We start from the raw sequence: 14,449 nt of genomic DNA, 5'->3' as shown, positions 1-14,449 counted from the left end.
CAGTTCAGTGCTTGTCGTTCCTGGTTTGACGTCACAAACACACCCAGCGTTCGCCCAGACACTCCTCCGTTTCTCCAGCCACTCCCGCGTTTTTCCCAGAAACGGTAGCGTTTTTTCGCACACACCCATAAAACGGCCAGTTTCCGCCCAGAAACACCCACTTCCTGTCAATCACATTACGATCACCAGAACGAAGAAAAAACCGTGAGTAAAATTCCTAACTGCATAGCAAATTTACTTGGCGCAGTCGCACTGCGGACATTGCGCATGAGCACTAAGCGGAAAATCGCTGCGATGCGAAAAAATTTACCGAGCGAACAACTCTGAATGAGGGCCAGGGTGCGGCGTCTGCTAAAACAGCCCAGCGTGAACACTAGGAGATAGCAATCCATAAGTTAAGACAGAAGTCCAGAAACAGAGCATTTTGTCCCCTTTGGAATGGGTTATGTCGGGGGTTATATGTCTGTTCTCCCCATGTTTGTGGTTGTCTAGTTCCAGAACAATCCAAAACCTAATGTTAGATTAATTGTATGCTAATAAAAAAACAACAACAAAAATTCTACAGTGTACAGTATGTGTATTCGTGTGATAAGTAGTATTAATTGTAAGCTCCACTGGGGAATGGACTGATGTGAATGACTGAATGTTCTCTGTAAAGTGATGCGGAATATGTATAGTATATACATTATAATAAGAATTTACTCACCGGTAATTCTATTTCTCGTAGTCCGTAGTGGATGCTGGGAACTCCGTAAGGACCATGGGGAATAGACGGGCTCCGCAGGAGACTGGGCACTCTAAAGAAAAGATTAGGTACTATCTGGTGTGCACTGGCTCCTCCCTCTATGCCCCTCCTCCAGACCTTAGTTAGGGAAACTGTGCCCGGAAGAGCTGACATTACAAGGAAAGGATTTTTGGAATCCAGGGTAAGACTCATACCAGCCACACCAATCACACCGTACAACTTGTGATAACCTTACCCAGTTAACAGTATGAACAACAACTGAGCCTCACTCAACGGATGGCTCATAACAATAACCCTTATTTAAGCAATAACTATATACACGTATTGCAGAAAGTCCACACTTGGGACGGGCGCCCAGCATCCACTACGGACTACGAGAAATAGAATTACCGGTGAGTAAATTCTTATTTTCTCTGACGTCCTAGTGGATGCTGGGAACTCCGTAAGGACCATGGGGATTGTACCAAAGCTCCCAAACGGGCGGGAGAGTGCGGATGACTCTGCAGCACCGAATGAGCAAACACAAGGTCCTCCTCAGCCAGGGTATCAAACTTGTAGAACTTTGCAAAGGTGTTTGAACCCGACCAAGTAGCCGCTCGGCAAAGCTGTAAAGCAGAGACTCCTCAGGCAGCCGCCCAAGAAGAGCCCACCTTCCTTGTGGAATGGGCTTTTACTGATTTTGGATGTGGCAATCCAGCCGCAGAATGAGCCAGCTGAATCGTGCTACAGATCCAGCGAGCAATAGTTTGCTTTGAAGCAGGAGCACCCAGCTTGTTGGGTGCATGCAGGATAAACAGCGAGTCAGTCTTCCTGACTCCAGCCGTTCTGGAAACATATATTTTCAAAGCCCTGACTACGTCCAGCAACTTGGAGTCCTCCAAGTCCCGAGTAGCCGCAGGCACCACAATAGGTTGGTTCAAATGAAACGATGATACCACCTTTGGGAGAAATTGGGGACGAGTCCTCAATTCCGCCCTGTCCATATGGAAGATCAGATATGGGCTTTTACATGACAAAGCCGCCAATTCCGACACACGCCTAGCCGAAGCTAAGGCCAACAGCATGACCACTTTCCACGTGAGATACTTTAGTTCCACGGTCTTAAGTGGCTCAAACCAGTGGGATTTCAGGAAATCCAACACAAAGTTAAGATCCCAGGGTGCCACTGGTGGCACAAAAGGGGGCTGAATATGCAGCACTCCCTTAACAAACGTCTGAACCTCAGGCAGTGAAGCCAGTTCTTTTTGAAAGAAAATGGATAGGGCCGAAATCTGGACCTTTATGGACCCCAATTTTAGGCCCATAGTCACCCCTGACTGTAGGAAGTGCAGGAATCGACCCAGCTGGAATTCCTCTGTAGGGGCCTTTCTGGCCTCACACCAAGCAACATATTTTTGCCATATACGGTGATAATGCTTTGCTGTCTTCGTCCTTCCTAGCCTTTATCAGCGTAGGAATAACATCATCCGGAATGCCTTTTTCTCTGACGTCCTAGTGGATGCTGGGACTCCGTAAGGACCATGGGGAATAGCGGCTCCGCAGGAGACAGGGCACAAAATAAAAGCTTAAGGATCAGGTGGTGTGCACTGGCTCCTCCCCCTATGACCCTCCTCCAAGCCTCAGTTAGATTTTTGTGCCCGGCCGAGAAGGGTGCAATCTAGGTGGCTCTCCTGAGCTGCTTAGAATAAAAGTTTAGTATAGGATTTTTTATTTTCAGTGAGTCCTGCTGGCAACAGGCTCACTGCATCGTGGGACTAAGGGGAGAAGAAACGGACTCACCTGAGTGCAGAGTGGATCGGGTTTCTTAGGCTACTGGACATTAGCTCCAGAGGGACGATCACAGGTTCAGCCTGGATGGGTCACCGGAGCCGCGCCGCCGTCCCCCTTACAGAGCCAGAAGAGACGAAGAGGTCCGGTGAAATCGGCGGCAGAAGACGATCCTGTCTTCAGACTAAGGTAGCGCACAGCACCGCAGCTGTGCGCCATTGCTCTCAGCACACTTCACACTCCGGTCACTGAGGGTGCAGGGCGCTGGGGGGGGAGCGCCCTAAGACGCAATATAACAGAATACCTTAGGTGGCAAAACAGAATACATCACATATAGCTCCTGGGCTATATGGATGTATTTTAATCCCCTGCCATTTTACACAAAAAAGCGGGAGATAAGGACGTCGTGAAGGGGCGGAGCCTATCTCCTCAGCACACAAGCGCCATTTTCCCTCACAGCTCCGCTAGAAGGACGGCTCCCTGACTCTCCCCTGCAGTCCTGCTTCAGAATCAGGGTAAAAAAGAGAAGGGGGGGCACGTTTGGCAGCAAATAAATATATTAACAGCAGCTATAAGGGAGTAACACTTATATAAGGTTATCCCTGTATATATATATATATATATATATATATATATATATAGCGCTGGGTGTGTGCTGGCAGACTCTCCCTCTGTCTCTCCAAAGGGCTAAGTGGGGTCCTGTCCTCTATCAGAGCATTCCCGGTGTGTGTGCTGTGTGTCGGTACGCGTGTGTCGACATGTATGAGGAGGAAAATGAGGTGGAAGCGGAGCAGTTGCCTGTGTTAGTGATGTCACCCCCTAGGGAGTCGACACCTGACTGGATGATTGTATTTAAACAATTAAGTGATAATGTCAGCAATTTGCAAAAAACTGTTGACGACATGAGACAGCCGGCAAATCAATTAGTGCCTGTCCAGGCGTCTCAGACACCGTCAGGGGCCCTAAAACGCCCGTTACCTCAGTGGGTCGACACAGACCCAGACACAGATACTGAGTCTAGTGTCGACGGTGACGAGACAAACGTGATGTCCAGCAGGGCCACACGTTACATGATCACAGCAATGAAAGAGGCATTGAACCTTTCTGACACTACAAGTACCACAAAGAAGGGTATTATGTGGGGGGTGAAAAAACTACCAATAGTTTTTCCTGAGTCAGATGAAATAAATGAGGTGTGTGATAAAGCGTGGGTTTTCCCCGATTAAAAAACAGCTAATTTCTAATAAATTATTAGCACTATATCCTTTCCCGCCAGAGGTTAGGACGCGCTGGGAAACACCCCCTAGGGTAGATAAGGCGCTCACACGTTTATCTAAACAAGTAGCGTTACCGTCCCCTGATACGGCCACCCTCAAAGAACCGGCAGATAGAAGACTGGAAAATATCCTAAAGAGTATATACACACATACTGGTGTTATACTGCGACCAGCAATCGCCTCAGCCTGGATGTGTAGTGCATGGTCGGATTCCCTGACTGAGAATATTGATACCCTGGATAGGGACAGTATTTTGTTAACTATAGAGCATTTAAAGGATGCATTGCTATATATGCGTGATGCACAGAGGGATATTTGCACCCTGGCATCAAGAGTCAGTGCTATGTCCATCTCTGCCAGAAGAGCGTTATGGACGCGACAGTGGTCAGGGGATGCAGATTCCAAACGGCACATGGAAGTATTGCCGTATAAAGGGGAGGAGTTATTTGGGGCTGGTCTATCGGACCTGGTGGCCACGGCAACGGCTGGAAAATCCACCTTTTTACCCCAGGTCACTTCACATCAACAGAAAAAGACACCGTCTTTTCAAACTCAGTCCTTTCGTTCCCATAAGTACAAGCGAGCAAAAGGCCACTCTTTTCTGCCCCGGGGCAGAGAAAGGGGAAAAAGACTGCACCATGCAGCCGCTTCCCAGGAGCAGAAGCCCTCCTCTGCTTCTGCCAAGTCTTCAGCATGACGCTGGGGCTTTACAAGCAGACTCAGATATGGTGGGGGCCCGTCTCAAGAATTTCAACGCGCAGTGGGCTCACTCGCAAGTGGATCCCTGGATTCTACAGGTAGTATCACAGGGGTACAAACTGGAATTCGAGGCGTTTCCCCCTCATCGGTTCCTGAAGTCTGCTTTACCAAAGTCTCCCTCCGACAGGGAGGCAGTTTTGGAAGCCATTCACAAGCTGTATTCCCAGCAGGTGATAATCAAGGTACCCCTCTTACAACAGGGAAAGGGGTATTATTCCACGCTGTTTGTGGTACCGAAGCCGGACAGCTCGGTGAGACCAATCTTAAATCTGAAATCTTTGAACACTTACATAAAAAGGTTCAAATTCAAGATGGAGTCACTCAGAGCAGTGATAGCGAACCTGGAAGAAGGGGACTATATGGTGTTTCTGGACATCAAAGATGCTTATCTCCACGTCCCAATATACCCTTCTCACCAAGGGTACCTCAGGTTTGTAGTACAAAACTGTCATTATCAGTTTCAGACGCTGCCGTTTGGATTGTCCACGGCACCTCGGGTCTTTACCAAGGTAATGGCCGAAATGATGATTCTTCTACGAAGAAAAGGCATCTTAATTATCCCTTACTTGGACGATCTCCTGATAAGGGTAAGAACCAGGGAACAGTTAGAAGTCGGAGTGGCACTATCTCAGGTAGTGTTACGTCAGCACGGGTGGATTCTAAATATTCCAAAATCGCAGCTGATTCCAACGACACGTCTACTGTTCCTAGGAATGATTCTGGACACAGTCCAGAAGAAGGTGTTTCTCCCGGAGGAGAAGGCCAGGGAGTTATCCGAGCTAGTCAGGAACCTCCTAAAAAACCAGGACAGGTCTCAGTACATCAGTGCACGAGGGTCCTGGGAAAAATGGTGGCTTCTTACGAAGCGATTCCATTCGGAAGATTCCATGCAAGAACGTTTCAGTGGGATCTACTGGACATATGGTCCGGATCGCATCTTCAGATGCATCAGCGGATAACCCTGTCGCCAAGGACAAGGGTGTCTCTCCTGTGGTGGCTGCAGAGTGCTCATCTTCTAGAGGGCCGCAGATTTGGCATTCAGGATTGGATCCTGGTAACCACGGATGCCAGCCTGAGAGGCTGGGGAGCAGTCACACAGGGAAGAAATTTCCAGGGCTTGTGGTCAAGCATGGAAACATCTCTTCATATAAACATTCTGGAACTAAGGGCCATTTACAATGCCTTAAGTCAAGCAAAACCTCTGCTTCAGGGTCAGGCGGTGTTGATCCAATCGGACAACATCACGTCAGTCGCCCACGTAAACAGACAGGGCGGCACGAGAAGCAGGAGGGCAATGACAGAAGCTGCAAGGATTCTTCGCTGGGCGGAAAATCATGTGATAGCACTGTCAGCAGTGTTCATTCCGGGAGTGGACAACTGGGAAGCAGACTTCCTCAGCAGACACGACCTTCACCCGGGAGAGTGGGGACTTCACCCGGAAGTCTTCCACCTGATTGTAAACCGTTGGGAAAAACCAAAGGTGGACATGATGGCGTCACGTCTAAACAAAAAACTGGACAGATATTGCGCCAGGTCAAGGGATCCTCAGGCAATAGCAGTGGACGCTCTGGTAACGCCGTGGGTGTACCAGTCAGTGTATGTGTTCCCTCCTCTGCCTCTCATACCAAAAGTATTGAGAATCATAAGAAGGAGAGGAGTAAGAACTATACTCGTGGTTCCGGATTGGCCAAGAAGGACTTGGTACCCGGAACTTCAAGAGATGCTCACGGACGAACCGTGGCCTCTACCTCTAAGAAAGGACCTGCTACTGCAGGGGCCTTGTCTGTTCCCAGACTTACTGCGGCTGCGTTTGACGGCATGGCGGTTGAACGCCGGATCCTAAAGGAAAAGGGCATTCCAGAAGAAGTCATCCCTACTCTGGTCAAAGCCAGGAAGGAAGTAACCGCAAAACATTATCACCGCATTTGGCGTAAATATGTTGCGTGGTGTGAGGCCAAGAAGGCCCCTACAGAGGAATTTCAACTGGGTCGTTTCCTGCATTTCCTGCAAACAGGACTGTCTATGGGCCTAAAATTAGGGTCCATTAAGGTTCAAATTTCGGCCTTGTCGATTTTCTTCCAGAAAGAACTGGCTTCAGTACCTGAAGTTCAGACATTTGTGAAAGGGGTGCTGCACATACAGCCTCCTTTTGTGCCTCCAGTGGCACCTTGGGATCTCAATGTTGTATTGAGTTTTCTAAAATCACATTGGTTTGAACCACTTTCCACTGTGGACTTAAAATATCTCACGTGGAAGGTGTCGATGCTGTTAGCCTTGGCTTCAGCCAGGCGGGTGTCAGAATTGGCGGTTTTATCATATAAAAGCCCTTACTTAATTTTTCATTCTGACAGGGCGGAATTGAGGACTCGTCCTCAATTTCTACCTAAGGTGGTTTCTGCATTTCACATGAACCAACCTATTGTGGTGCCTGCGGCTACTAGGGACTTGGAGGACTCCAAGTTGCTAGACGTTGTCAGGGCCCTGAAAATATATGTTTCCAGGACGGCTGGAGTCAGGAAAACTGACTCGCTGTTTATCCTGTATGCACCCAACAAGCTGGGTGCTCCTGCTTCAAAGCAGACGATTGCTCGTTGGATTTGTAGTACAATTCAGCTTGCACATTCCGTGGCAGGATTGCCACAGCCAAAATCAGTAAAAGCCCATTCCACAAGGAAAGTGGGCTCATCTTGGGCGGCTGCCCGAGGGGTCTCGGCTTTACAACTTTGCCGAGCAGCTACTTGGTCAGGGGCAAACACGTTTGCTAAATTCTACAAATTTGATACCCTGGCTGAGGAGGACCTGGAGTTCTCTCATTCGGTGCTGCAGAGTCATCCGCACTCTCCCGCCCGTTTGGGAGCTTTGGTATAATCCCCATGGTCCTTACGGAGTCCCAGCATCCACTAGGACGTCAGAGAAAATAAGATTTTACTTACCGATAAATCTATTTCTCGTAGTCCGTAGTGGATGCTGGGCGCCCATCCCTAGTGCGGATTGTCTGCAATACTTGTATATAGTTATTGTTACAAAAATTCGGGTTATTATTGTTTGAGCCATCTTTTCAGAGGCTCCTTTGCATTTATCATACTGTTAACTGGGTTCAGATCACGAGTTGTACGGTGTGATTGGTGTGGCTGGTATGAGTCTTACCCGGGATTCAAGATCCTTCCTTATTATGTACGCTCGTCCGGGCACAGTATCCTAACTGAAGCTTGGAGGAGGGTCATAGGGGGAGGAGCCAGTGCACACCACCTGATCCTTAAGCTTTTATTTTGTGCCCTGTCTCCTGCGGAGCCGCTATTCCCCATGGTCCTTACGGAGTCCCAGCATCCACTACGGACTACGAGAAATAGATTTATCGGTAAGTAAAATCTTATTTTCCGCTAGGATCCGGCGGTCAACCGCCATGCCGTCAAACGCATCCGTGGTAAGTCTTGGAACAGACAGGGCCCTTGTTGCAGCAGGTCCTGTCTGAGAGGCAGAGGCCATGGGTCCTCTGTGCGCATTTCTTGCAGTTCCGGGTACCAAGTCCTTCTTGGCCAATCCGGAACAATGAGTATTGTTCTTATTCCTCTCTTTCTTACTATTCTCAGTACCTTGGGTATGAGAGGAAGAGGAGGAAACACATATACCGACTGGTACACCCACGGTGTCACTAGGGCGTCCACAGCTATCGCCTGAGGGTCCCTTGACCTGGCGCAATATCTTTTTAGCTTTTTGTTGAGGCGGGACGCCATCATGTCCACCTGTGGCAGTTCCCATCGCTTTGCAATCTGTGTGAAGACTTCTTGATGAAGTCCCCACTCTCCCGGGTGGCGGTCGTGTCTGCTGAGGAAGTCTGCTTCCCAGTTGTCCACTCCCGGAATGAACACTGCTGACAGTGCTTGCACGTGATTCTCCGCCCACCGAAGAATCTTTGTGGCTTCCGCCATTGCCATCCTGCTTCTTGTGCCGCCTTGGCGGTTTACATGGGCGACCGCCGTGATGTTGCCTGACTGAATCAGCACTGGCCGGTTTCGAAGCAGGGGCTCTGCTTGACTCAGGGCGTTGTAAATGGCCCTTAGTTCCAGTATATTTATGTGTAGAGAAGTCTCCAGACTTGGCCACAGCCCTTGGAAGTTTCTTCCCTGAGTGACTTGCATCCGTGGTCACCAGGACCCAGTCCTGTATGCCGAACCTGCGGCCCTCGAGAAGGTGAGCACTCTGCAGCCACCACAGAAGAGACACCCTGGCCCTTGGGGACAGGGTGATCAGCCGATGCATCTGAAGATGCGATCCGGACCACTTGTCCAACAGATCCCACTGAAAGATCCTTGCATGGAACCTGCCGAAGGGAATGGCTTCGTATGCAGCCACCATCTTTCTCAGGACTCGTGTGCAGTGATGCACCGATACCTGTTTTGGTTTCAGGAGGTCCCTGACCAGAGATGCTAATTCCTGGGCCTTCTCCACCGGGAGAAACACCTTCTTCTGTTCTGTGTCCAGAATCATGCCCAGGAAAAGCAGACGCGTCGTAGGAATCAGCTGCGACTTTGGAACATTCAGAATCCAGCCGTGCTGTTGCAACACTTCCTGAGAGAGTGCTACGCTGATCAACAACTGCTCTCTGGACCTCGCCTTTATGAGGAGATCGTCCAAGTACGGGATAACTATAACTCCCTTCTTCCGAAGGAGTATCATCATTTCGGCCATTACCTTGGTAAATATCCTCGGTGCCGTGGACAGGCCAAACGGCAACGTCTGGAACTGGTAATGACAGTCCTGTACCACAAACCTGAGGTACTCCTGGTGAAGTGGGTAAATGGGGACATGCAAGTAAGCATCCTTGATGTCCAGCGACACCATAAAATCCCCCTCGTCCAGGCTTGCAATAACCGCTCTGAGCGATTCCATTTTGAACTTGAATTACTTTATATAAGTGTTCAAGGATTTTAAATTCAGAATGGGTCTCACCGAACCGTCCGGTTTCGGTACCACAAACATTGTGGAATAGTAACCCCTTCCCTGTTGAAGGAGGGGGACCCTGATAATCACTTGCTGGAGGTACAGTTTGTGAATTGCAGCCAGTACTACCTGCCTTTCCATGGGGGAAGCTGGCAAGGCTGATTTGAGGTAACGGCGGGGGGGAGTCGCTTCGAATTCCAGCTTGTATCCCTGAGATACAATTTGTACAGCACAGAGATCCACCTGTGAGCGAACCCACTGGTTGCTGAAGTTTCGGAGACTTAGTGGAAGCAGGGGAGGACTTTTGTTCCTGGGAACTGGCTGCATGGTGCAGCTTCTTACCTCTACCCCTGCCTCTGGCAAGAAAGGATGCGCCCCTGACCCTCTTGCCTTTCTGAGAACGAAAGGACTGCATTTGATAATACGGTGCTTTCTTAGGCTGTGAGGAAACCTGAGGCAAGAAAGTCGACTTTCCAGCTGTCGCTGTGGACACGAGGTCCGATAGACTGTCCCCAAACAATTCCTCACCCTTATAAGGCAAAACCTTCATGTGTTTTTTAGAATCAGCATCTCCTGTCCATTGCCGAGTCCATAAGACCCTCCTGGCAGAAATGGACATAGCATTAATTCTAGAGCCCAGCAGGCAAATGTCCCTCTGAGCATCCCGCATATATAAGACGACGTCTTTTATATGGCCCAGGGTTAGCAAAACAGTATCCCTGTCGAGGGAATCTATGTCGTCTGACAGAGTATCTGTCCATGCTGCTACAGCACTACACATCCAGGCTGAAGCAATAGCAGGTCTTAGTAGAGTACCAGAGTGTGTGTACACTGACTTCAGGATAGCTTCCTGCTTTCTATCCGCAGGCTCCTTTAGGGCGGCCGTATCCTGAGACGGCAGGGCCACCTTTTTAGATAAGCGTGTCAGCGCCTTGTCCACCCTAGGGGTTGTTTCCCAACGTAACCTGTCCGTTGGCGGGAAAGGGTACGCCATCAGTAACCTCTTAGAAATCACTAGTTTCTTATCAGGGGAACTCCACGCTTCTTCACATAATTCATTTAATTCATCAGATGGGGGAAAAGTCACTGGCTGCTTTTTCTCCCCAAACATATAAACCCTCTTGGTATTAACAGGGTGAATCTCAGAAATGTGTAATACATCTTTCATTGCAATAATCATGTATCGGATGGCCTTGGTCATTTTAGACTGTAAATGTGCCTCATCATCGTCGACACTGGAGTCGGACTCCGTGTCGACATCTGTGTCAACCATCTGAGATAGAGGGCGTTTATGAGCCCCTGACGGTTTCTGAGTCGCCTGGGCAGGCGCGGGCTGAGACCCCGGCTGTCCCAAGGCTGCAGCGTCATCAAACCTTTTATGTAAGAAGCTTACATTGTCGCTTAAGACCTTCCACATATCCATCCAATCAGGTGTCGGCCCCGACGGGGGCGACACCACACTTATCTGCCCTTGCTCCGCCTCCACATAACCCTCCTCATCAAACATGTCGACACAGCCGTACCGACACACCGCACACACACAGGGAATGCTCAGACTGAGGACAGGACCCCACAAAGTCCTTTGGGGAGACAGAGAGAGAGTATGCCAGCACACACCACAGCGCTATATAACACAGGGATTTTCACTTGCTTGCACAAGCTAGCTGCAAGCAGGTAGGTTTGCTTCTTTCCCCTTAGTCCCACGTAGCAGTGAGTCTGTTGCCAGCAGAAGCTCTCTGAAAATAAAAAACCTAATAAATACTTTCTTTACTAGTAAGCTCAGGAAAGCCCACTAGGAGCACCCAGCTCTGGCCGGGCACAGATTCTAACTGAGGTCTGGAGGAGGGGCATAGAGGGAGGAGCCAGTGCACACCAGATAGTACCTAATCTTTTCTTTAGAGTGCCCAGTCTCCTGCAGAGCCCGTCTATTCCCCATGGTCCTTACGGAGTTCCCAGCATCCACTAGGACGTCAGAGAAAAATAACTAAAACATATAGTGGTGGGAACCTTGGACTGCACACCTTTATTCAAAACATATGAGGTGCAATCATGCTTGGAACTTGTAGTTCCGCACAGAAAAAACAGAAAATACATATGCACACTCTATAGTGTAATTATAATATAAAGGGGCCCATACATCAGCAATCACAATTTATTGTTTCACAGATCCTGTAATTTTTCCCCAGATATATTGTTACCCCAATCCATCTTACTTTGCCCATACAGTACAGATATTTTTCAGTGGTTTGCAGATAATTTTCAGCAAATACAGATCTGCCAATCTTGAAAGGCTCATCGCTTTACTAGAAACAGTCTGCGGATCTGCAGATTGTTGCCCATACACTAGCAATCTACAGCCCCAATTGATCTGTGAAATTCAACATGTTGGACAACCTGATGTACCAATCCCAATCACGTTTTGGTTGGAATCTGTGAACCCCATACATTGCAGATTTATTTACACAATCGTCTGCATAAACCCAAATTGCCCCAATTGATTGCTACTTTATGGGGGGCTTTTACATAGAGCAAAATTAAGGTGCTTAGCATAATTTTTGGCTAAAAATATATGGGCCCGACTAGGTGACCTCATCTGATGGGTCCCTAACACTAGGGTTCAAGTCCAGGGCATGGGATACCCCAAGCGAGCACAGGCCAACCGCCCCAAGGCATCACACTAGTGAGAGGGTAAAGTGTTTGTAAATGTTCCATAAATAAGAAGCAGAAGCTGTGTGTTAGGAGTGTAACATTGGTGAGAAATAATAATTAGAATAAATAAAACATACAGGGCCTGATTCAAACACACATTAAAAGTGGGTGCATCTGCGGATGTACCAAGGTGAGCATACTCCCCTCCGCTTGTGGACAAGTGAGTATAACCGGAGCAGGACCAGGGCGTTTGAATGTAGGATACATGTGCAGTCAGCATGTAGATGGGATATGCAGAGGTGTATATGCAGTGATCTGTCTGATTTGATGATGACGCCTGGCACAAGAGGATGCAGTGTGTCCTCAGGTGTGGCCGAATCGCATGCTACTCTGAATCCACACTATAGTCTGTTTGTTTTTTTTACTCAACCTCTAAACTGATATTGGAACTTTTCTGTCATTAGGGCTCTGGAGTCATAAAAGCTGGATTTGCTGGTGATCAGATCCCGAAATACTGTTTTCCAAACTAGTGAGTACTGCATGGCTGCTGGTTGTGTGCATTGCCTGCGTGTAGTGGGAAGCATGTGTAACACATTGTGTTTTCCCTTAGTGTGGGGCGGCCTAAGCATATTCGAGTCATGGCGGGTGCCTTGGAAGGAGATCTATTTATCGGACCAAAGGCGGAGGTAAGGCCGCAAGCAAATGGAGTGCAGTTGGCTTATATTTCACGGCTAATTGGCGGTATATTTATAGAACACTGTGGCTGTATGGTTTAATTTGAAATTAACAATTTATAAAAATCTGGTTTAAAAACTTAATTTTATATGCATTGTGCACCAATATTATCTGCACATAAAGCAAATGTGTGATAATGAAAGTAGCCATTGGTCTGATTTGTAGCGTATATACTTGATGTATACGCTGATGACAGTTCAGTGATATGAGGCCTTAGTGTTCATTCTAGTACCCTGCACCAGTCACAACTTGTGCAGTTCTGCTTTCCTGCCTGGAGTGTCGCTCTGCTCTGGTGCTTCTAGCACACTCCGGTCTGTATCTCAGTGCTGAGATACAGAGCAAAGTGTGCTAGAAGCACCAGAGCAGAGCGACACTCCAGGCAGGAAAGCAGAATTGCACAAGTTGTGACTGGTGCAGGGTACTAGAATGAACACTAGGCCTTATGTAATAGACTCAGATGCATGCACTGGCACGATTCTAGCAAGTCTGTTTGTATATTTTTAATGTGACATTAATTTAAAAGTCAAAACAAACCTGGTTTTGCCTTTTTAGATTAATGAGGCTTTAAAATAAAATGCAGACTTGCTGGAATCGTGCCCGTACCTGCATCTCGCAGGTTATTACATAAGGCCCATGGTGCCTCTTCTGCCTCGTATTCGGAGATTGTTGTGCAGTATAGTTGTCTAAATAAACATTTTACCTCTAGGAACACAGGGGTCTCCTGTCGATTCGATACCCTATGGAGCATGGTATTGTAAAGGACTGGAATGATATGGAACGCATCTGGCAGTATGTCTACTCCAAGGACCAGCTTCAGACCTTTTCTGAAGAGGTAATGGGGGATTTCCATATTTCTATTATGGGGTTTTTTTATTTGTTTTTTTTAAACCTAAAACATCAGCAAAAAATGATACAACTGCCAATCATTCTTACATTGTCAAGAGGTTTAATAAAATAATATTTTAATTCAATATGCAATTTAATAAACTTTTTTACTAATGTCAGTGAAGGGAATTCATTGTCTGCGGTTGCTCTCCAAGCGCCACCTCTGCACCCGTCACCGCTGACATCACCAACCTGGAAATATGCCGGGTTGGGGACGTCAGTTTGAAAGGGATCTCAAGCGGGTCGCACCCAGGAAGCACTTGTGCACAAGTCCTGGGTGCAACCTGCTTAATGCGATGTTAACCGGACACTAAATATATGCTGTAAAAGCCTGAACCTTCCATTTCTCTGCCGTCCTAGTGGATGCTGGGGACTCCGTAAGGACCATGGGGAATAGCGGCTCCGCAGGAGACTGGGCACAAAAGTAAAGCTTTAGAACTACCTGGTGTGCACTGGCTCCTCCCCCTATGACCCTCCTCCAAGCCTCAGTTAGATTTTTGTGCCCGAACGAGAAGGGTGCACACTAGGTGGCTCTCCTGAGCTGCTTAGTGAAAAGTTTAGTTTTAGGTTTTTTATGTTCAGTGAGACCTGCTGGCAACAGGCTCACTGCATCGAGGGACTAAGGGGAGAAGAAGCGAACTCACCTGCGTGCAGAGTGGATTGGGCTTCTTAGGCTACTGGACATTAGCTC

General features: G+C 48.1%; 1 protein-coding gene across 1 annotated transcript in view; it reads left to right on the top strand.

Moving 5' to 3' along the window:
- ACTR1A (actin related protein 1A) overlaps positions 1-14,449 on the top strand; it is a 119,917-nt gene that overhangs the window by 21,502 nt on the left and 83,966 nt on the right. Inside the window, exons 2-4 of the mRNA XM_063961925.1 lie at positions 12,603-12,667; positions 12,749-12,824; positions 13,580-13,705. Of these exons, the coding sequence (XP_063817995.1) occupies positions 12,603-12,667; positions 12,749-12,824; positions 13,580-13,705 (267 nt within the window). The remainder of the gene's footprint in view (positions 1-12,602; positions 12,668-12,748; positions 12,825-13,579; positions 13,706-14,449) is intronic.

This window comes from Pseudophryne corroboree, chromosome 3 (assembly GCF_028390025.1).
Source record: "Pseudophryne corroboree isolate aPseCor3 chromosome 3, aPseCor3.hap2, whole genome shotgun sequence".
Taxonomy (NCBI): domain Eukaryota; kingdom Metazoa; phylum Chordata; class Amphibia; order Anura; family Myobatrachidae; genus Pseudophryne; species Pseudophryne corroboree.
This window is presented reverse-complemented; position numbering and strand designations above follow the sequence as displayed.